Source organism: Micromesistius poutassou (genome assembly GCF_964030765.1).
Source record: "Micromesistius poutassou genome assembly, chromosome: 7".
Lineage (NCBI taxonomy): Eukaryota > Metazoa > Chordata > Actinopteri > Gadiformes > Gadidae > Micromesistius > Micromesistius poutassou.
Window position 1 is genome coordinate 10,955,539 of NC_140277.1, and position 23,221 is coordinate 10,978,759.

Consider the following 23,221-nt stretch of genomic DNA (forward strand, 5'->3'; position numbering starts at 1 on the left):
TAAAATTAACCTACAGATGTACAATACAGTCAAGTGAAAATAAGAAACATGAGAAAACATGAAAGGTGATGAAAGGATTAAAAGTATGTATAATACAATAATGTAATTTATTTCACCAATGTCATAATGACCCTGTCATAGCATGTGTTAAATATAGCCCTGCTCGGTTGGATTCATAGAAGATGAGGCTGTTCAGCCAGAATCAAGAATTCAGACTATTTGCAACAAAGGATGGTGCCAAAAAGGCCTGCTGGTTACTGTGATTGGTCACAGCAAGACATCCTAGGGTTAAACATTTAAAATCCAGCCCAGGCATTTCTGTGTGGAAATAGCATGTTGCAGCATGTGTGTGTGTGGGTTCCCTGGTTCTACTAAGACCAAACAGGATCCATAGCATGTCTAAACAGGAGCAAGGGTTAGTTAGGAGTGTGTGTGTGTGTGTGTGTGTGTGTGTGTGTGTGTGTGTGTGTGTGTGTGTGTGTGTGTGTGTGTGTGTGTGTGTGTGTGTGTGTGTGTGTGTGTGTGTGTGTACTAGAGAGAGGTGGAAATGAAGGATGACAGAGGGAGAGCTAGAGGGAGAGGGAAAAAGAAGGGGAAGAGGAAATGAGAGAGAATGAGGGGGAGAGGAGACGAATGTTGAGATGGGGAAGGGATAAAAAGATAATGAGAGAGAGAGGCAAAGGGATAAAGAAATACTGAGAGGGAGAGATCGAGGGGAGTGGAGGGATAAAGAGGGAGTGCGTGTGGGAGGGTGTCGGTGTCACCCCGTCTCTCTCTCCACCCTCACCTTTAATCATGATCAAGCCCCCTGACAGGGGCCGCTAAAAAAAAACCACTCCACTTTTAACTTTCCCTCCGCATCTGCTGACAATGTTGCAATGGTTTGCAGCTGGCTGACACTGTGTTAGCCCCCCCACAGAGCGCACGCACCCATGCACGCACGCACGCACACGCACACGCACACACCACTTTTCCCAGTGATTGCAGTAGAATACAGGCCCACTCTCCATAAAAGGGGCAGTGAACCTAATTTATTTTTCCTTCCTTATAATCATGCTAGTACGTTTCTCCAACATAATAATAAATGCCATTTTGTCACTTATTTTTCACTGTTTAGAGAAAACCGGTGTCAAATCATGTTGTTTTTCTAGTCTCTGCAACCTAGTTTGAGATCGATCTACTCTGCTCCTCAACTCAAGTCGTGTTCTTTGCGTGTGTTATGCTCCATCTGGAAAGCACTTCATGTTGATGGCCGTGACAGGAGAGGGTTTAGACACATACAGCTATTACGCAAAAAGAAAGAAAAATAATTTAAAAAATAATAATTTAATTGGGCTGAAACAGGGGGTTCACTTACAGTTAACGTGGAGGGAGGATGTGTGTGTGTGTCTTTGTGTGTGTGTTCCTCACTCTGGTCCAACTCGTGGACAACATCTGTTCGTCACATTTCAGCACTTCCTTGTCGTCGTCCCCCCCACACAATTCTTGTAACTTATGCACCGGAATGCCTGTGTGTTGTTTCCTGTATGTCCAGTGTTGCTTCCTGTGCGTCCAGCGTTCCTTCCTGTGTCTCCAGTGTTGCTTCCTGTGCGTCCAGCGTTCCTTCCTGTGGGTCCAGCGTTGCTTCCTGTGTGTCCAGCGTTGCGGTTCATCAGTATTCCTGCCTCCCTCCTCCATCTGCCTGCATCATTAAACAGCCACGCTAACGACGGCTCGGCTGACATTTATTGACCCGTATCCCCAAGGTAACAGGAAGGCCTGCTTGTCTGCTTATCCGCTGATGTATCTCCTATCCAGACGGTGAGAGGTAGCCAGTGGAGCACACACACTGTTTATTTTCACACCCGCCCGCTCCCAGTGTTTTTTTTTTTTTTCTTTTGGGCTTAATGAGTTCTAAATCTATTTATGGTTTGTGTGTGTGGTATGCGCATCTGTGTGTGTGTGTGTGTGTATGTACACACCTGTGTGTGTGTGTGTGTGTGTTTGGGTGTGTGTGTGTGTGTGTGTGTATGTACACACCTGTGTGTGTGTGTGTATGTACACACATGTGCGTGTGTGTGTGTGTGCTCCTGTGTGAGAGCGTGGGTGTGTGCTTGTGTGCGTGCGTGCGCACGCAGAGATAAACCTATTCCCCACAGCGAGCGCCTTGTGAATACACGGCACGTCCGATCGTTCGCCAACGCTGTTCTCAACCACAGCTTCTCTTTTTCTTCTTCTCTTTTTTTACCCGCCTGTGTTATAAATATTCCAGGGCAACGATCAGGAAGAAAAACGAAAAGGACTACAGCCGTTCAGACGGAATATTTCGTCTGTGGCACTGTTTCCCTGCAGAGGGGGGGGGTCTCTTTGCAGTCTAAGTGGGAGGTGGGGAGGTGATGAGATGCTGGTAACCACCTCCTGGAGGGGAGCCAGGGACAGAGCAAGAGGGAGAAGCACGCCGGCCCCAGGGGGCCGGCGTGCTCCATGGGACGGTGCGGATGTGTGTCCTCGGTCTCTTAGTGTTGTATTAGGCTGCGGGTGTGAAGGGACTTCCCATGGGGTGGAGGCGCGGCCACCCGGGGGGGGGGGGGGGGGGTCTCCGGTGGATTGTGTGTCGTGTGACCGATACAGACGACCGGTAAGCGAGAGGTGAGGATGTGCGCTGAATGGATCCCTGCCCATTTTTGGAGGCTGGAGGGTGTGGGTTTTCCGCTGTGTGTTTCATACGGCGGTAGGTGTGCTCGGGGCCGGGTTGACCTCAGCATCCTCAATGTCATCAGCGCGACCTTGGACACAGTGACACTCCCCCTCGGTCCCTCACTGGTGTCTTGACTGATGCAGAGTTTAATGCTTATTCTGCGAAAGATGGAAAATGGACTGTTATCTCAGCCGCTTTAGGCGGGAAATGTGTTGCAGGATGATGTAATGGGATGTTGTAATTTAATTTTGTAAAACAATCTGCGGCTGAAGTGGGAAAGACTGAATGTAGCCTAAGCACCACACACATACACACACGCATGCACAGACACACACACACGCATGTACAGACACACACACACACACACGCACAGACAGACAGACACAGTTATACTTGAATAATTGCAGCAAAGGCACTTTCAACCTGGAAAAAGTAATTTCCTATTACATAGAAAATCCCTCTTGGCAGAGAATAAATGATGAACTTTACTGATCCAAGAACTCTAAAACTGATTTGCAAACGGCTGATCCGAGTTTCTATGACATCTTTTCACTTGAACTTTCTGCAACAAAATGAGGTTTTTGTTGCAGAAAGATGGCTAGGTTCTTTCTGTCCTAGCCATCATGCTCAAGTTGGCATGGCAACAAAAAATCCTCTCTGTCCTTCTCCACCTCGCTCCCGAGTTCCCTGTCTGGTTTTAATAAAGTACAAGCTACTTTATCTCTGCTCCTCATGCTGATGTGTGGCAATTCCCTGTGACCGGACATTACATTCTGATGTCTAATTTTCTGCAAAAGAACATTAGTCTTATGCCAGAAATGCAGTTGACATGTATAGGCAATTTACAAGAGGCAAATTGGATGATGGTTTGCAGATCTCGCGATGCCACAGGTGAATGCGTGTAATGGATTTGAACGTCGGCAAACTCTGAGATGAGTGTCATTAATCTATTTCCCTGTGGAGGGGGCGAGCTCATTAAAGATATCTTACAGAGGGTAACTGGTGGCAATTTTATTTCTGCATTAAATTCAATTAGAAATGTTGGCTTGCATCAGTGATGCCTCTCTCATACATACTTGCATAAATACACTGAAAATAATCAAAAAGATTAATTCATTTTTACCTTTAATTTTATACTGCATATCCAGTGGTTAGTGTGTTGCCGTGTTTGTGAGTGTCAGTATGTGTGTGTGTGGGTGGGGGGGAATGTGGTTTATGTATTTTAACAAAATGATATACATAAAGATATTAATCAACAGATTCTATATTTTTCACTCAGGAAATCCTTCCGGAGGCTTCCACACATCTTCCTGTGGTCACGTTGTCTCGCTACGCCTGTAAGAGAAGGACATCCACAGAGAACCATAATGAAATCTTCACGGTGAGGACAAAACAATGGCAACCTCCCTTAACCCCCTTTTCCTGCTGGGACCGATTTAGCCATGCTTAAATCCCCAGCACATACACACAGCCACCGCCCACACCTCCTATGATGCATAAAATGCAGCATAATATTACTGGAAATGTGGTGGTCTTCACAAAAATGAATTATAGATTTAAAGCGACTGATAGGATTGTGGCACAAGGGGAAGTGATATGTGTGCTAGGGACTGACTCTGGGCTTTTGAAGCTTAAACATGAAATAAAATAAGAGTAGATGCATTTACATAATGGATAAATATATTTGAGTGATATGAACCAAATGAAAACGAGTCCAGTGCGACTGTGTTGTCGCCGCAGGCCGCGTATGGCTTTCTTGAATTCAGTAATCAATCACAATTCGTTCTCATTAGAGCGACATATGATTGCGTTCAGGGTCGGTTGACGGATGCCCACACAGTCACCCGTTTCGTAGTGGTGGATCACGCCTCAAGCGCCATAAGTGCGCGTGTGTGTCATCCGCCGTCCCGCCTGAGCGATGGCTCGCCGTCTGGCGCCCGGTGGGGCTCGGCGCGGCGCGGCGGGCTCCGGGAAACAGCACCGTCGGACTCCCAAGTTCACAACCGTTGAGGGGGTCTGTCCTTCTTCACCCCCCCCCCCCCCCCCCGGCATCTGGCAAGCGAGTGGCCATAGAGCCGTCTGCAAACACGGTTGCAGACAGGCCAGGCTTACGGTTGATCCAACAGATGTCTGGCATGTTTATGGGTGCAGGATAGTCTGGTGGTGGTTTAGTGTGTTTAGAATAGGCTCTTGGTTCGTATGGCCCTCCCCGCATGTCCGCCGTCTGCCTGTACAGGGCGTCCTTGAGCAAGATGCCCAACTGCTGCTGAGTTACTAAATTGTAAATGGTAATTATACCGTTTGGAACATAGCTCAGCGGGTTTAGTTGCTAGGTCTAGGAAAGTCGTTGAACAAAGCCATTGTGTAGGCATGTACAGTGAGCTGTCACTCAAGCAGTCTGTCTGTTCAACAATATGGTTTGGAGAAGCAACTCATTTCTCACTAGAGATTGTATAGAATAACAGATGTCTCTCTTTACGTGTTGCTCAAAGAAGAGCAACTCTTTTGTACATCATGTCAAACGATTCATATATATAATTTTTTTTTCAAACCGCACAAAACCGCTCTGTTTGGCTTCCAAGATGCGGGCAATGCATAGAAGACAAAAACAAAAATGCCCTTTTTTAGGCGGCCACACACCAAGACGATTGCCCAATCATCACCAGAAAATGGTGTCGGGCTATTAATCTCACCGACTTGGTCAAAAAAGTGTGAAATACACATCTAGACGACTACAGACGACGCCGTATGTTCTGCGCTTGCGCGAGATGTAATGTCTCCAAAACAGCAGGCGGCGCTAATCTGCATTTGTGGTCCAAAAAAGAACGAAAACCGGAAACATCAGGACCTCCCTCAGCAACTGCGAACAGCGACGGTCTATCCTACACCATGCTGATAAATTGTTATCAGCAGTTAACTATCAAAACGATGCCAAATAATGCGTTGAGAGAGTATGTCGCCATTGTCTGCGCTTTCACTGTTTGTATGTTTACCGTCCTTACTTCCGGGCTTCACTGATTCGCTAGTCCAGGGCTAGCCCTCCACCAATCAGATTGGCAAAGACTGAACGACTGTAGTGGCCGATTACACATGAATCGGCTAAAAAGAATGCCGATGACCTTACCGATGGCCGACCTCACCGTACACACCAGAGACTCGTGTCACCGACCTCTCAAGATTTTCGACGCGGTGTGTGGCCGCCTTATGACCTATTGAGCACAGGCCTGCTGTAACGCATGTGTTTCTCTAGGACTTCAGCCATCCGCCATGACTGCAAAGCACCATCATGAATGCACAAACACACTTTTTACCTGTTCACGCGTGCATGCATGCAACGTACAATCTCATCTGGGGGAAAGAGATGGCTTCATCCCATATCCCTTTTACGCAGCTTTACATCTCTAATTAGCAATCGCATTGCCTTTCTCCTTCCGCATTCATTAAGCGCACGCACACAGGCACACACACACACACGCACACGCACGCGCACACACGACCAGCTCCTGACGATGAGAATGAATGGTGCCAAGGCTGAGTCATTCTGCGCACGGGAAGAAAGAATAAAAAGAGATCCGCTCTTTGTAACCGCTCGGCACACAGCCAGCTAGAAATCAAACAAAGCGGCCGTCTTTTCGAGGCAGGGCTAGACGCTACGTCTTTGACCTTTTTTTTTTTTCCGCCAACGCATCCAGGTCCATCTCTTTACTTTTGTGACACTATAAACGGTGGCCAAGGTTGCGCTAGATACAGAGCAGGGCCTGCCTGCCCGCCGAGGCCAAGGCCGGGGCGAGAGGGGAAGGTCTTTACGGACGACACCCCCTAGCGGCCGTTAAACCCCTCCTTGACCCATCTTCTCTAGGTCACATGACGACACGGGGACGGCAGGCTCTCCTGATGTATGGTCCCGTGACATGCAGGGGCGGAGGGGTGTTAATATGTGTTAATTGCCTGGTGTGTGTGTGTGTGTGTGTGTGTGTGTGTGTGAAACTCTAAGGTTTTCCATTTGTGTGTAAGTGCCGTGTGGTATTTTGAGCGCAAGCAACCTGTTTAGTTCATAGAGTCAACATTTACATGTGCCATTGTATGTCAAATGAATAAGCATGTCCTTCATATGAGAGAGAGAGAGAGAGAGAGAGAGAGAGAGAGAGAGAGAGAGAGAGAGAGAGAGAGAGAGAGAGAGAGAGAGAGAGAGAGAGAGAGAGAGAGAGAGAGAGAGAGAGAGAGAGAGAGAGAGAGAGAGAGAGAGAGAGAGAGAGAGAATGTGTTCAGGGAGGATGGAGATTGGAAGACTCCAGGGGTCCTGGAGGAAAAGAATAAAGGGGAGTCATGGGGTTGGGGAAGATGGCAGCTTCCACGAAGAGGAAGAGGGGGAGAGGAAGAGACATGGTCTCTTTGACAGCACCCCAGTGAGCTGTCAATGGCGGGCCCCTAGCAGCCAGCAGCCCTTGACTCCAGAGCCAGCCGCTATTGATTTATTCATCCCACCACTCTCTTTATCCCTCACCCATCTCCGGCTGCCCCGATCACATTTCCCTGCCCTTTTCTTCCCCGCCCCCCCCCCCCCAAACACACACAAACATACAAACACACACACATGCACAACAGCACCACTTTTCAAGTGTATTTTTATTTCATCCTCTATCTTTTCCCTTTTTTTCTGACTGTGTTGCTAGGACTGGGATACACGCGACCATACAGTACATACGCACCAACAATATTGCACCTGCCCACATCCTATCTTATTTAGCTTTCATACTTGCCGTGTCAGAACTTCACCGTGTCTGACTAACACAGATCTAAATATTGATGCTTGTGTCACCGCTGCTCGATGGGCTGCATTAGATATCCCCCCCCCCCCCCCACACACACACACACACACACACACACACACACACACACACACACACACACACACAGGCATGCGCACCTAAACACTAAAATACAGAGACATCCAAACTGACATGGACACATCGACTGGTACACACACACACACACACACACACACACACACACACACACACACACACACACACACACACACACACACACACACACACCCAGAGCTACCTAAAGACATACCAGTGGACATGAGAGACACAGCCACTCTCTTCCTCTTTCCTGAATGAGTGATGGGAGAGCAAGCGATGGAGCAGAGGGATATATGTGGGAGAGAGAGAAAGAGAGAGAGACTATAGGTATTTATTTTTTTCCATGTCATTTTCTTGGAGCCTCTGCTGTGTATACAACATATTGATAAAAGATGTGGTGTGTGTATGGCCGGGTGTTACTGTGCGCTCCACTGATCCTTAACTGCATCCAATTGATCTTCCCCATCTCCCACAACATCAACCAGGCAGACAGACTAACCCTGCGCTGTATGGAGCCAGCCAGCCAGCCTCAAACTCAATGCAAAAAATAACTTTATACTTTCACAACTATTTTCATGCTAGATCCAACTCCATGTTACGCCCGGGGCTAATTGAACCTAACCTGCTACCGAACATGGTATTTCAGTCCCTTTCTCATGAGAGTCTGGCCTTGTGCTGTAAGCAGTTGATTTGAAGCCATGCCTTGACAGACAACACATTCAGCCAATCAGATAAACGTAACCTCACCAATGAAGCAAGATATTGAATATAGCTCGAATCCGGTCGGAAGTACTGGGAACACAGTATTTTCCCCTGATCAAAATCTATTTCACTCTACTGCAGTGCTTTCCAAAGCTTTCCAAACCAGAGCAACCTTTGACAGTTATTTATTTTCCAAACCACCTAACCACAAAAACAAACTTAAAATGTAGTAGACTAAGTTCCAAACCAAACTAAGTCGTCTCTCTTGCATTATCAACTAAGACCCGCCTCCCATGACCACGGTAGCCTCTGGTTGGTCCATCCGTCGGGCGGTCGGTCTGAGAGCAACAAGCGAGGGTGAATCCCAGACCTTGTACAAGGAAATAATAATTTCCATACAAGGCTGGCCCTGGCCAGGCTAACTACGGTGTGCAGACTCCTGCCAAATGTCTTCCTGGATTTGTGTGACCTCAGTGCAAAGTTGGGGGTTGCTGGGGGTTGACAGGTGAATGAAATATTTAATACAGTCCCTGTCTCCACTGCATATTGTATTGGACATGGCCAGACACGGCTGCTTGATGGCTGACACATTCGACGTCCCTCAACAAGGTAGTTTGGGACTTTGTTTTGTTTGAGTTGTGTGGTGAGGACCTCCGCTCTACAGTTGGCGAGCGGTGATGAATGCTGGAGCGACAGCGAGGAGAATAAGCAACATCCATTTGATCCATTTCCATTTTGGCCCACTCCTTCATTCATTTGCACACAAGGGGGGGGTGGGAGGCTAGTAGCATTGTTGAATCGCTAATATCCATCTCCGTCGGTCCAAAGGCCGTTAATCTTGCTTAAAATCCCTCCCTGTTTCCCCCCCCGCATTCATTTCTCACCGTTACACCATTTCAGTTTATTTTTTTATTTTCCCCCTCCTCGCCCGGAGAGATGAACTGCTGCGAGAACATGACTGGACAGCAGGCCCTCCGGATGCACCACGTCGGGGGTAAATGGGCTACACTGGATCATTCCCCCCCCCCCTCATCCTGATCCATCATTAGTGAGATGAATGCTATTCCACTCACTGATGTGGAGCCGCTCACAGTCCACTGGCTGTTCGGGGGACGAGCTGTTTGTGTGTGTGGTGGGTAGGCTGGTAGCTGTGCGTGTGGTGGGTAGGCTGGTAGCTGTGCATGTAGTGGGTAGGCTGGTTGCTGTGGGTTTGAATCCCAGATGTCTTTGACCAATGCAAGATTATTAAACCCCTATCTGCTATTTAAAGGAAAAACAAAACTAACAACGGAACAACTTATTGAGGATGAAACGTGATGTAGTGGGTAACATGGCAGTGATATGGATGCACCCTGGGGCAGATCTTTACCTAACTTTATGCACAACGTTTTAAAAACATAGGTTAAGATATAAACAAGTACTTAAATTGCCCTCTATATGTTAACACGTGCTATTGTATGCATTCATTCTTAGTGGCAGTTTTGGGTAACCAGGTAACGACAAATGTTTTTTCTACAACCCCCCCCACCCCAACTCCAAATCAGATTGTAGTGATTTCCGCTCCAAGGAACTGGCTTAGCAGACTGTTTTATACCAGCCAGGGCTAACATGCCACTTTAACACATGAGCGTGTTTTAATGGTCCACAAGGTGGCTGCGGTGCAACCACATGATTGGTGGAGTTACGGTGATGTCAGAACCCCTCCGCCACCCCCCCGCCCCTCTCCTCTCCTCTCTCACCACTACCCTAACCGACTAGTCATCCTAGAAAAGATGCTCCACGCACAGGCACACACACACACACACACACACACACACACACACACACACACACACACACACACACACGACCTCCTGCCTTCCTAATGAGGGGCTGGTTCCTTCTAGTTGGAGCCAGCTGTGTGGGGAATTTTCATGTGTGTGTGTGTGTGTGTGTGCGTATGTGTATATACATAGGTCACCCCACCGCTGGGTTGCTGGGTCAGTCAGTCTCCTGCACTGTCTGACCTGTGTTTGAAATGCTTGGCTCACCTGACGCACCTCCCCCCCACCTCTCTCCCCATCCTAGACCCATGGAGAGCCAAAGGTGTCGGCTGAGCCAACACTGCAGCAAAAACTGCCCACAACCGATTTTCTCTCACACCGTTCAGTCCTAGCCGTTATCATCATTCCCCTTTTCACACCCCCCCCCTTTCCCCTCTCACTCTCTTTGGGATGAGACTAGGGATGTTAACAACTCAGTATTTTGTGAGTCGACGTGTCGGAGTCATGAGTCGACAAATCGATCGATTAATTATTATTATTATTTTTTTTTGGCCTCGCGGCTGCAGCAGTTATGGAGCTCAAAGGGTCTGCGCTGTCCTTTAAGACAGACCGCCCGTCATATTGCAAAGGTTGCGCTGGGAAGCACACCAATAATGCATTTGATGATGATAAACAAAATATCACAGAGCATAGAGCAGGATTGTGAACATTTACAATCATGTCAATTTACAATAGGAAAAATGTGTTGGCCGACTCATTTTTTAAATTATGATATTAATGCTGCGCGCCTCCTCTTTGCAACGGAATTTAAGACATGAAACCATTTAATTTATTGTACGCAATGACATGGTCCTCATTTATATAGTGCTTTTATCCAAAGCGCTTTACAGTGTTGACTGACATTCACCCATTCATGCACACATTCACACACTGACGGCGGAGTCAAACACACAGGGTGACAGCCAGCTCGTCAGGAGCAAGTAGGGTGAGGCTTCTTGCTCAGGGACACCACGACAATCACACACAGCAAGGAGGAGCCGGGGATCGAACCATCAACCTTGCAGTTACCAGCCAACCTGCTCTACCTCCTGAGCTAATGCCGCCACTTGTCATGCACGCAGGCTGCCACTCTGTCGGCTATGCCCCAATCTTCAACGGCGGCTTGCAGGACGTAAGCCATGTATTCCGCTGTGCCTCTCTGGCATTGAGCGGGTCTACAGGATTGCACTCTGCACAACCCAGTTAGTGAGAAAGTGAACGGCGACGGTCACGGACGACTCCGTAGTCAACACTGTCCAAGCATCGGTGGTGATGGCAACTTTCTCCGCTAAGCAGGTTTTTTTTTTTCAAAATTGTATCTCTCTGGTCAAATTGTCAGATTGAAATTTGATAATAATCTGTCTAAATAATAGTCTGCTGACACTGCTCCTCTTATCAATGCCGTAAGCCTGCGACGAGATGCCCTCGCTGTGATGACAGCGCTCCGTGGCTATGGAGGGTTGCATTTCTCCACAGCCTGCAAAGTAAAATAAAACTATCCTTGTATCGCAATGATCACATTACATTTTGGGGGACTACTTTCTCAGCAGCGGCGGAATTTCACTTTGCTCCGGTGTAGCAACCAATTCACTACAGCAGAAGGTAAACAGAGAAGTGCACTCCAGGTAATATCAGTCCGCCGCTGCTGTAGCTTGCTTCCAACTACAGGGATTATAAACTGAATCCAATGCGATGCAAGGATAAGTTTATTTCTAACACTATTTTATCAACACAGACATTTACATCGATAGTCTGGCATTATAATTGGTTTGCCTCGGGAGTGGGTAAAACTGTTTTTATTGGCAGGCTAGCAGTTCCCCTCGACTTGCGCTAGCCTAGCAATTTCTGCAAAAAGAAGGACTGAATGAAAAGTGTTGAAAACTGTCTCCAATGATAAATAACACACTGGCTCACTTGGATATGAGACCCGATGTCCAAAATCCTGAACTATCCCTTTAATGCAGAGTGGGCCAAGCTCGTGTTCCCTGTCTCTAGTGTTTTGTGTGCTTTGACCGGCAGTGGGTCTGCTTATAGGTCGGAATGAAGCAGCCACCGATTCTTGACAGGATGGTACTTTATTCACACAACCGGACTCGTTCATTTTTTCGCCTGGTCGCGCTGTCGCCAAAGTTTTGTCGTGCGACAAATCATAATCTGTCGCTGTGCAGTTTTGTCAGGCGAATATTGTCATGCAGCGAATTTAGTCGCACAACATCTTTTGCCCGCCAACGGTGCCTTATGCCAATTCAATCTCATCAACCATGGCTGAGATAACCACCATTGCATGTCTTTACCTGCTGTGGAAGAGGGAGAGACGTCGGAATGCATGTCGTTTATGGGTTATAATATAATAATATAATCCGGAGGCGCACACAGCTTTGTGCCGTGATATTATATATATCGTATATATTATATTATATAGACGCACCTGTGTGTGCCGCAGTCATAGACGGTTGTACGTCCATTTTTCTATTTCTATTTTTAGAGTCGACTTGAGCACGAGTCGAGAATCGATCGTTGAGACACATTTTTAACATCCCTAGATGTTATTATGTTATCCCTAGATCATGTTAAACCGAGGTCCTGACTCCCTGTGGTCCCTAAAGATCCCATGACACCCATCGCAAGAGTAGGGGTGTTAACCCCAGTGTCCTGGATGCATGCACAGTGGTGAGGAGACACAGGATAAAAACAGGTGGATTTGTTCCTTTGTGGGCACCATTGGGGAGAGCCAGGGCAGTTTGTATGCCCTAACCTGGGTTGGACTAAACAGATAGAGCTATCGGAGCTGCTGCTCGTTTTGGAATATAATGGATGTCAGTTAATTGAAAACTGCCCAGTTTCGGAATGCATAAACGCTTACACATCAAGGCAAGGCAAGGCTAGGCAACTTTATTTATATAGCACTTTTCATACACAAGGCAGACTCAAAGTGCAAGAGGGCGAGTTGAACAAAAATCGTGGCTGGTTTACATCTTGACAATGTCAACAATTAACCTAGGTTCTTAACAAACGGGTGAAATCCTTTAAGATTGCCAAAGGTGCTTGCCGACATGCATTTTCTTTGCTGATCAATTCCTTATTGGACGTCAGCGTTTGGATCTAGGCTGTCACAGCCAACCCACTGGCATTATAAAAAAAATATGAAATAAAATGCCTGTATGCACATCCCTAACAAACAGGAGTGATGTAAGCTGGGAGGGAAGCAGGTGATCCTCTTCAAAAGTCCTTTAAAGATCACTTCTACGGGTGAGGCTGCTCTGTCAGCTATAAATACTCCAAAACAACAACAACAACAAGGAGTGTTGCCTGATATATATAGTTATATTGTTTTTATGGAAACTTAACACACCTGCATTCTTGGTTTTATTTTTGCCTCAGCGCCTCCAAGCACCTCCTGACGCCTTGCCAGCACTTTTTACTTTAATGGAGTATTACTTCAAATGTGGATCCGGTCGTGAGTCTTTTTCCACCCTTTCCAAATGTAGCTGCTGGTCGTCCAAAAGTACTTTAATGGCATTGTTTGGTATAGTTTATTCAGGTCTCTGTTTGGAATCTATAGGCCACCATACCAGTTAAAGTTTGATCGATAATATGGTACCGCTAAGCACATTATCAGCTATCACAGTAACCATGTGTGCATGAGGAAAGAAAACACCCATCATTTACATGGTGCATTCACAGTCAAAGCACACCCCACACAACCCCCCCTCCACCTCATTCCCACCTGATGACACATCTCTGGGGACCACAGAGAGCGGTCATCTGGAAGGGATGGCTCTGTAACTATCAGGGACAGGATCTGAGGGGGGCGGGGGGGGGAAAGGTTGGGGGTCTGATCCCTGTCACCACACTGCAGTGAACCTCACGCTTGAGTGCACATTTGACACACCTTTCCAACCCCCACGCCCCCTCCCCCCATCATGTTTTTTAGTCTTATTACCTCACCTTCACCTAAGACAATGCATTCAGAGAAGACGCTCTCTTGGACAAGAAGGTGTGGGTTCGTGGGCATCCGCTTTGTAAGGGCCTGCATCACCGCTGCACAATGGCCGACACTACTGCCAAGTCATGGCCCCATTACGTAGCCACAGAATACATCAAGTGCTCTTCGTCCTCTCTCAATCAGGGCTGGCATTACGGGCATTGTTTCTGTCCCGAGGGCCAGACTTCACGTCAGCGTGCATGGAGGAGAACAGAGCTGGAGCCCCGCAGGGCTCACTTTAATAAGTTGCAGAAGAAGCAGTAAGCATTAAGATATCGCTCCACTCCCCCAAAGCCTCAGCTCTCGCGTCGGGCGCTGCGATCCTCCTGCTTCATCACTCCCTCGGTGCCGCCGATGCACTCAAATCTTCCACTCATGTTTTCTCCCCCCCCCCCCCCCCCCCTCTCTCTCTCTTTCTCCTCCCTCTCCCCCTCCCCCCCACCCCCACCCCACCTCCTCCACCACCTGCAGGATGCCTTTGAAGTGATGGCAGAGAGCTACGAGTTCAGCCAGTGCGATGGCCAATGCCTGGCCTTCAGACGAGCCGCCTCCGTGCTGAAGAGTGTGCCCTGGCCGGTGCAGCGCCTGGGGGCGGCCGCCAGCCTGCCCTGCCTGGGGGAGCACACCAGGGCGGTGTTGGAGGTAGGGGGCACTCCCCGCTCCTCTTTCAGCCATCACACGCACGCAGCCAGCAGACACAGGCTGGCCGGGCGCTACGTGATGCAGCAAGGGCTTTATCTTATTCTTTGGAAATGAATAAGAGGAAACAGAGGAAATGTGTGGACGGGATCAGTGGCATGCAAACACAACACACAAAACGCGCACACACACACACACACACACACACACACACACACACACACACACACACACACACACAGAACACACACACACACACACAGAACACACATAAATGACAGCACATGGGTAAGGACACACACAGACACACACACACACACACGAGTTGCCACAGATCCCACCTCCCGTCTTCCCTCAGTCACCAGCTCTCTCAGGGCAGGAGTCATGGCCGGCTGTCAGGCAGAGCATCAGGACATGTTTACTCGGAGAGGAGGCAGAGGTCCCCCAGGGAGGGATAGAGGCTAAAAGTTGATTCTTATTCACTGACACTCAAAAATCCCCATCCACACACACACACGCACGCACGCACACACACACACACACTCCACAGAGTATATTTCAAAATGCAACGAATGCATCACCGCATGGACAGATTCATTACTCCACAGAGCCCCCTCCCCCAGCCGGGTAAAGGAAAAAACCAAACACATCCTTGTCTGCGTTTCTGTGTGGAGATGTGCACTGTGTTGTTAAGGAGCGGGTCCATTTCCATGAACAGTAAGCTACACATCAAGTGCACAAAAACAACAGATTGTGACGCACACTACTGCTGCACATGGGCCAGACCGTGTTTTGAAAGTGCGGCGAACAAAGAGAAAGACGACGAAGGATAAAAATGTCTTCCTCATGCAAAGGTTTCGGGAGCATTGAGGCAACGTTGGGGCCTGAATAACTTATGTGTTTGTGTGTGTCTTTTGCATGAGTCCGCATGGGAACTCGGCTCGTGCATCCTATCCTCTAGTGGCAATTTCCTGTGTGTGTGTGTGTGTGTGTGTGTGTGTGTGTGTGTGTGTGTGTGTGTGTGTGTGTGTGTGTGTGTGTGTGTGTGTGTGTGTGTGTGTGTGTGTGTGTGTGTGTGTGTGTGTGTGTGTGTGTGTGTTTGCCTCAAAGCTTAAGGGGTTCGTTAGAGTAGCGTTGGCTGCATCGCCAGGCCTCAAAGGTTCTTGTCAAACTAGGCTGCGCTCCAAGTATGACCAGGGAATGAATCCTTTGTCCCCGATAGCAGGTAACACTTCACACACAGGCTGCAGAAATACTGAAGTGCTCTCTCTCTCTCTCTCTCTCTCTCTCTCTCTCTCTCTCTCTCTCTCTCTCTCTCTCTCTCTCTCTCTCTCTCTCTCTCTCTCTCTCTCTCTCTCTCTCTCTCACACACACACATTGGGGCACACTGATAAATATTAGGGTGTGCCGGGTGAAATAGGGGTTTCCACTGCATGCCGCCAGGCCAATACTAACCATATTACTGTGATGTTGTTTTATTGCTTAGTTCCCTCCTACTTGTTATAATGCAATCAACAAATAAGGCCACACGCTGCAGAGAGAAGAAGACAATTAAATGTGGAACCGAGCCATTCCACAACAAACATTTCAAGTGTAGAAAAATATCACCTTGGGGCTTTTTATGAATGCCATAAAACCTGTATTAATCCCGGGTTTCAGAATAACAAAGCTGTTACTCTCAGGAAAGAAAAACAGGAATGCCGATCGAACAAAGCGCTTGTGATAAGTGGATGATATTATCAAGTGAGGAAATCTTTGCACAGCTTTATTAGCATCAGGCTTATCGAACGGCGACTACAAAGCACACCGCTTTCTACAACGTTGTTGTCTTCATTGTTCTTGTTTGACTTTGCAGTGTTGTTGTGGTTTTGTTTTTTTCAGGAGATCCTTCAATACGGCCGTTCATTTGAAGTGGAGAAAATACTTTGCAATGAGAGATATCAAAGGATGAAGGTATGTTGGTAAAGAAGCGTTGGGCTATGTTCCAATCGGTCCACTTATGCCCTCTTTAACTACTTAGGACCACTTTGGTCATCTTAGGTCTTAGGTCACCACTTTGATTTGTACACTCACAACATTGTGAGTGTACAAATGTGGCTCCCTACAAAGTGCACTGCTCAGTACCAATAACAAGTATAATATTAAGGGTACACCTGATGCATGCTTATTTCCCCAGTGTATCCCATGATGCATAGCGTTTTTTAGTGTCATGGCATTCATCCAATAGAGATGGTCTGGCCCATATTAGTTATTTATGCAAATGATGTTGTTTATGCAACCAATACACATCGCAGCCATTCTTCTCCAGTTCATAATTGTTTTATGAATTCCACATATTCTCTGGCTTTCTTGTTTCATAAGCAGTGTGCTACATAGTGTTCAGTGTGCAGAGAATGGGGACTAAGGGAAGGAGTGCGTCACTTCTAACATATCCTAGGTGTTTCGTTTTTACTTCTGTTCTCCGTTTGGTGCTTTTTGAACAACTGGGTTCTCCTTTATATCCGCTGCCAACACACAAAACGGGGCCTGAAAGAGGCGTACCCCACTTGGCACGCTAGAAGAACTTGACGGGAGAAGGTGTGCACTTGTGGAACGCAAACATTGTGGAAGCAGAGGATATTAGCGACGCAGATGGCGAGCCGGTGAATTGAAGCCAGATTGTATAATGATGCCTCTCCCACATTTCTATTTCTTGATAGATACTTTCCCTTTAACATAAACATTCAAACCGGCCGTGTTATTTGTTCTTGCGCTTGTAGTGAGCCATAACTATTCCATAAGAACCTTGCAATTGGAAAGGATATAGCCTGAGCTAACTCAAATCTTAAATCAAATCCCGCTCAATATTTAATCAGCGATGTATCCCCATCACATTCCCCAACCCGAAGCCGGAGGAAGGGCCGACTGTATGGCAGCTAACTGATTTAATTTGCGGAAAGTCTACATCAAATAGCTTTAAAAATTTGCAGAACAGAGTGCTATCAGATCTTTTTATTATAAAACCTAATACTGTGCACTTATTACCAAGCCTATGATATTAGTTGTAAAATCGCTGCAGTGAACATGACCTGTCTTGGCTGTCGCAGGCAATGCATATACCGCGACAGCAACGTGTTGTCACTCACTGCATTATGGTTGTGACCCCACTGCTGTGGCCACTAAACAACACCCAAAAGCACCTTCATTTATGTGTCTTATTGTAACCAATGTACCATTTATCAGCATTATAATTGATATGGATCAAGCTTAATGTGGTGCTTTGCATTGACCATTTATCGCTGGATTTGTTTGCGTAGGCTGATCGACATGCCCACATTTCCAGGTGGACTGTGATTTATAATCACCGTTACCTGAAAATGACCGGTAGGTGTGTGGACACAGGGTTTTACACCTCTTCGTTTCCCGCCCGCCATTTTTGGCTTTTCTGCAACCAAACCCTTTTAGTATGGGGCTTTGCACTGCTTTATAATGAGACCCCTGTCATTTTACTGATTGGCTTCACATGCTATCAGTGAGCAGTAACCACAGGCCTGCACCTGAAGAACTCGCTCTTCAGAGGGTGTCATCTTGTGTGCCTCTCTCTCTTGCCAGCTGTTCACCAGTGTGTTTGGGGTTGGGCCAAAGACAGCCGAGAAATGGCACCGCGGTGGCCTGCGCACGCTCAAGGACGCTCTTGAAGACCCCGATGTGGAACTGAACACCATGCAGAAAGCTGGTAAAGTGGAGCCTTCGCTATTTCACTGCCTCCCAATGAAATGATGTGTTTCTGAAAGAAGCAGTAGTCAGGACTTCGCAGATAGAGAGACAGAGATACAAAAAAGGACAATAGCTCATCTGTAGCAGCGACCTTTTGAATGTGTTCATGTGTTCCGGTGGGAGAGCCCTTATTGAAGGAGCTAGGTGGAGGTAGAACATTGCAACCATTGTGGGCCGAAAGGGGAGCAGCATTGAGATTACAGTCAGAAAGCAATAAAGAAACCGGTGTCAGGGAGTTTTTCTTATAAAAATCGCTGAATGGTGGTTATAAAGGGCAAAGCTCATTGTGAAACTGCACTAGCACTAGTTTTCAGTCATCAAGCAAAGGCTGCGTTCTTCCTTTATGTTTGTAGGTGTTGGATGACTTGTTTAACACACACAGTGGTGCATGTGAAAAATAATAACATTAACATGGTCCAATTAATTAATTAATTGTATGAATTAAGTATAAATGGCTAGACAAACACACCAAATTTTGTCAGAGAGCCTCATTCCCACAATGTATTTAGAGCCCCAGCTTGCAAATCCCATCAATAAAACTGCATGTTGAGTCTTTTTTTCCCCGGTTTTTCACTTATTTTTTATGCCAAACCCGTTCTGCCTGGACAATCCTTCGCTGTGTGAAGCAAGGCATCAGATGGAAAATCAAAATGACTTGGGACAAGTTGACTGGTCCATTTGGCCCTCCCCTCCTCCCGTAATGCATTATGCTGACAGACAGACAACTTAATCAAGTCTGTCAGTTTTGATGCTGTTGCTGGAGAACAATAACTAGCAACAAAATCAGATTTCACACTAAAGGGAAAAGGGAAATAAGAAGCAAAATAAGTAAACAAAAGATATTATTTTATTAGCAGTGGTTTCTACATTGCTGAAGATTGACAAACGATAGAATAAACAAAGGTTAGCCACAGTTAGTCGTCAGGACAACACTGATGGCCATCCACGGTAAGATTCCCAACGGCAGACAACAAGCAGCTCATCATCCTGTCTCCCCTTGACACCCCACTTCCTGCCCATAAATTAAACGATTCCGACCTTGTCTCCTTCCACAATAACATAGCCTGGGGTTGCCTCCGACACTGGAGCAGCAGTCTTTTAATCTCGAGGTGCAGGGTTCATGTCCCTGCTCATCGACTCCACATTTGTAGGGGGCAGAACGCCGGTACGGTGCATAGCGGTTCGGGTGTTTGTCCTCCAGGCTTCCACATAGCTGTGCGTGGGTCTGCCACCAGGGAAACCGCCAACCGCCAATCAAAAAGCTTTAATAATTTATTTATCATTTACAATACAAGGCCCATCAAATTTTCTCCGGGCCCATCCAAAGTCCAATCCCTGGCTTGGCGGTTGCTTCCAGGGCCTGTGTTGGGTTCTCATTGTCCACAGCCTACCCATAGGAATACTTGCTCAATGGCTGCCCCACATCCACCTGCTCCCTGATGACGTCAGTGTACCTGACAACGGCCCGCTCTTCCTCCCTAGGTTTCCTGCACCATGGGGACATCTCCAGGGCTGTGAGCCGGCCCGAGGCCCTCGCCCTGGGGGACATCCTCCACCAGGCGGCCCTGGGCATCTCTGCCCACGCCGTGCTGGTGCTGACGGGTGGCTTTCGCAGGTACGACCGCTCCTGGTTCTCTGGGTCCGTACTCCGGGACCTGGCTCCAAGTCTGGGTTCAGACTGGGATAGGGTTAGGCCCGAACCATTTTCTGGCTGCAAGATGTCGATTTAATTAGTTATTTTGTCCTTTAAGAGACATCTGGGTTTGTCTCTGTGTGTGTGTGTGTGTGTGTGTGTGTGTGTGTGTGTGTGTGTGTGTGTGTGTGTGTGTGTGTGTGTGTGTGTGTGTGTGTGTGTGTGTGTGTGTGTGTGTGTGTGTGCGTGTGTGATGGTATTTTATGGTATTTAATTAATTCACTGGTGGATCTGAGGGTCATCAGGTAGGACTCAAGAGAGAGAGAGCTCCCATCATGCTCTGTGGTGCTTACACTCTGTAAGTAGTGCTGCTGCCCTGCTGAAAACCCAGTTGAACATGTTTGCATTTGGTTCAAGGCTTATCTGGCTGTGTCCACATTTGCGGATGATTCGGGATTACATGGGGTCGATTTGTAATACTTTTCCAACGCTCTGATTTCACACGAGAACACCCCCCGGCTATATGCAGACCATGCTGTGTTCTGCAGTGTGTTGCTGTAATCACATTTCCCCCCCGAGGGCTGTTCACGGGGGGGCGGGCTACGGTCTTTATGTGGTGAGCGGTCCTACTGGCTCAGGCCCTTCTCTCACACCCTCCTTCCCCCTCGTCGACGCCCTTTTGAACTACACTTGTTTTTTTTAATGTGCAGGGCTTTCTGCCCCGTCAGTAGGCAGAGAGCAGTCTGCACAGGGCTGGGGTCTGGGCCCGGTCATGACCAGTGCCGTAACACTGGCATCCTGACCTGGCTGGACAGCGGTGGCCCTTTCTAGAGCCCGCTGTGGCCAAACTTTTCTCTCTCATCTCCTTCCTCATGTCTTTCTCTGCTTCATTTTTCTCCGCACATTTCAGTATCCAGTATCCAAAGAAGTGTGTTTCGGTCATTTTGGAGAACTGAAGTGGGATTGTTTGTTTTATGTGGCGTGACAGTACCAGCCATCTTATCCCAGAGCGTTTTTAGAAAGAACAATAAAGAAATAAAAAAAACAGGAAACAAACTGAAGACGAAAACATTGAAGGCGCTTTCATTACTTTTTAAGTGCCCCCTGTCTTACAGTAATTGGTTTGCATTGAAATCATCAGTAACGACACGCATTCTGAACATTCTTAGAGGTGGTCATTGTCCACAGGCGGTCATTGTTTGCACTGGGCTGCACTTGTTTTGCAATACCAGAGCCCTCAGTACCACTGAGGACAAATATTAGCCTGATTTACACTGTCCAAACAGCTGTCATCAAAGATGAATTACATCAAATTCTTCCTACAAACTGAACCTCTGAAAGTGGAAGGAGGGAGAGATTAACAGTGTAAAGAAAGTAGAGTGAGTTTGAATAAATATTTTATGACTCACCCAAATAGATACACCATCGCTACCAAAAGCAATATGTGATATCACTGGCTTGTACTTTGTCATAAAATGACATATAAATGCCATTCCCCATTGTAAACTACACTAGTTAGGCTACTAGGTCATAACTACTCATGTTAATATTAATATAAATTACAAGAGAGGGCAGGTTCATATAGTGGCTATCATCCCAGCTGAAAGGTACTGGGTTTGGTACCCAATGTCTGCAGCCTAACCTGTAGGATTCTGTGAGCAAGAAGCCGTGGTACATTGTGAGAATTCTGACCTGGTCTCAATGGGAGTGAATTCTTATTATTATTTTTTTTCAATTGCTGGGAATGTATGCAAAGCAAAAGTTCTGAAAACGGCCCAACACAGCGACTTATCTTTGCGATAAATCCCCCGGAAGCAATATCAAATATCAATTTAAACAAGATGGATGTCATGCAGATGTTTTATGTTTGAGGCTCAATCGGAATATGAGACTCATCAGCAGTCTCTGCTCAGTGAGGGAAAAGAACAGCCTCGCCGTCTGCCTTTACTGCACACTGTGCTCTTTTTTCACTTTTACTTGGGGTGAAGATCACAAGCAATTATAATTTTCTCCAAAAAAAAAGAAGAAAATGCTTTAATATACAACACTCCTACACTTTCTACAGTAGCTGCCTTGCTGCTATGCTACATGACAACAAGCATCACAAAGATGGCATCATAAAGATGGCATCATAAAGATGGCCGCGACGGCCGCAAAGAAGTCACGTGACTCGAATCGAATCGACAGTATCCTATGTCAGTGTAATGATGCCCTGAGCCCACATTAGAGAAAAAAATCCTCAATCCTCAAATCATTCAAGGGAGAGACGACAGCTGGAATGGTACTTTATGATGTAAATATCAACTCCTCAAGAGGGGGATTTGGCAAACGAGATTGAAAAAAGTGATTAGTGCATCATGGCTAGTTAACATCGGCAGGGCGGGAGGGGAGCGCTATAAATTGTTCTGGGCCAGGAGCCAGCTGCGGAGCCGTGCGCGAGAGGGCCCCGAGAGGCGGGCATAATGTCTTCAACATCAGGAAGACGGAGCCCACGTATTGCTTGGATGCTACCACGTGTGTGTTGAGAGAACCTCGGATGCTGTCGAGCAACCACTACACACACACACTTATACACTTATGCGCGTATAAGCACGCAAGCACGCACACACACACACACACACACACACACACACACACACACACACACACACACACACACACACGAGTGAGAGGGTAATGGATGTGTTGTTAGTCCGTAATTAACTTTTTGTATTATTGAAAAACGCCCAATTTACAAAATTGAAAATGGAGCTAGTAACTTTATCTAGTCCATTGCTCAGAGAAACAGTTATGAGTCCTATGAAGATGTCTGGCTTGGCTAATTTAGCCTAATTATATACAATTAGAAAGAGCAGAACTCATAGTGAAGTTCAGCTCTCCTACCCGTGATTGCGGGTGTTACCCGAGATGCACCCTGAGACATTGTGCATTCCAGTCCATTGTCTCTCGTCCAGGGAGAGAAAGCAAGAGACAACCGTTCATCTCCCTCATCTCTAATTCGCCACGGCTTACTTCAACGTTTTAACAGAATTGCGGTCCGAACATATTAACACAGCCGATGAAGTGCATCCTGCCGGCCCGGGCTAAGTAAAATTGTCTACCTTGGAAAGAAAACATTGGATGGCAACGGGATGGGAGCCAGGGGGATACAGGGGGAGA

The 23,221-nt window shown here is 47.1% G+C and overlaps 1 protein-coding gene across 1 annotated transcript in view; it reads left to right on the forward strand.

Moving 5' to 3' along the window:
• Nucleotides 1–14,011: 14,011 nt before the first annotated feature.
• The window catches only part of dntt (deoxynucleotidyltransferase, terminal), a gene marked incomplete at both ends in the record, with an annotated part of 82,845 nt that continues 73,635 nt past the window's right edge, over nucleotides 14,012–23,221 (forward strand). The window contains 4 exons of the mRNA XM_084470199.1: nucleotides 14,012–14,071; nucleotides 14,506–14,676; nucleotides 18,265–18,388; nucleotides 19,912–20,044. Coding sequence (XP_084326325.1) covers nucleotides 14,012–14,071; nucleotides 14,506–14,676; nucleotides 18,265–18,388; nucleotides 19,912–20,044 — 488 coding nt within the window. The remainder of the gene's footprint in view (nucleotides 14,072–14,505; nucleotides 14,677–18,264; nucleotides 18,389–19,911; nucleotides 20,045–23,221) is intronic.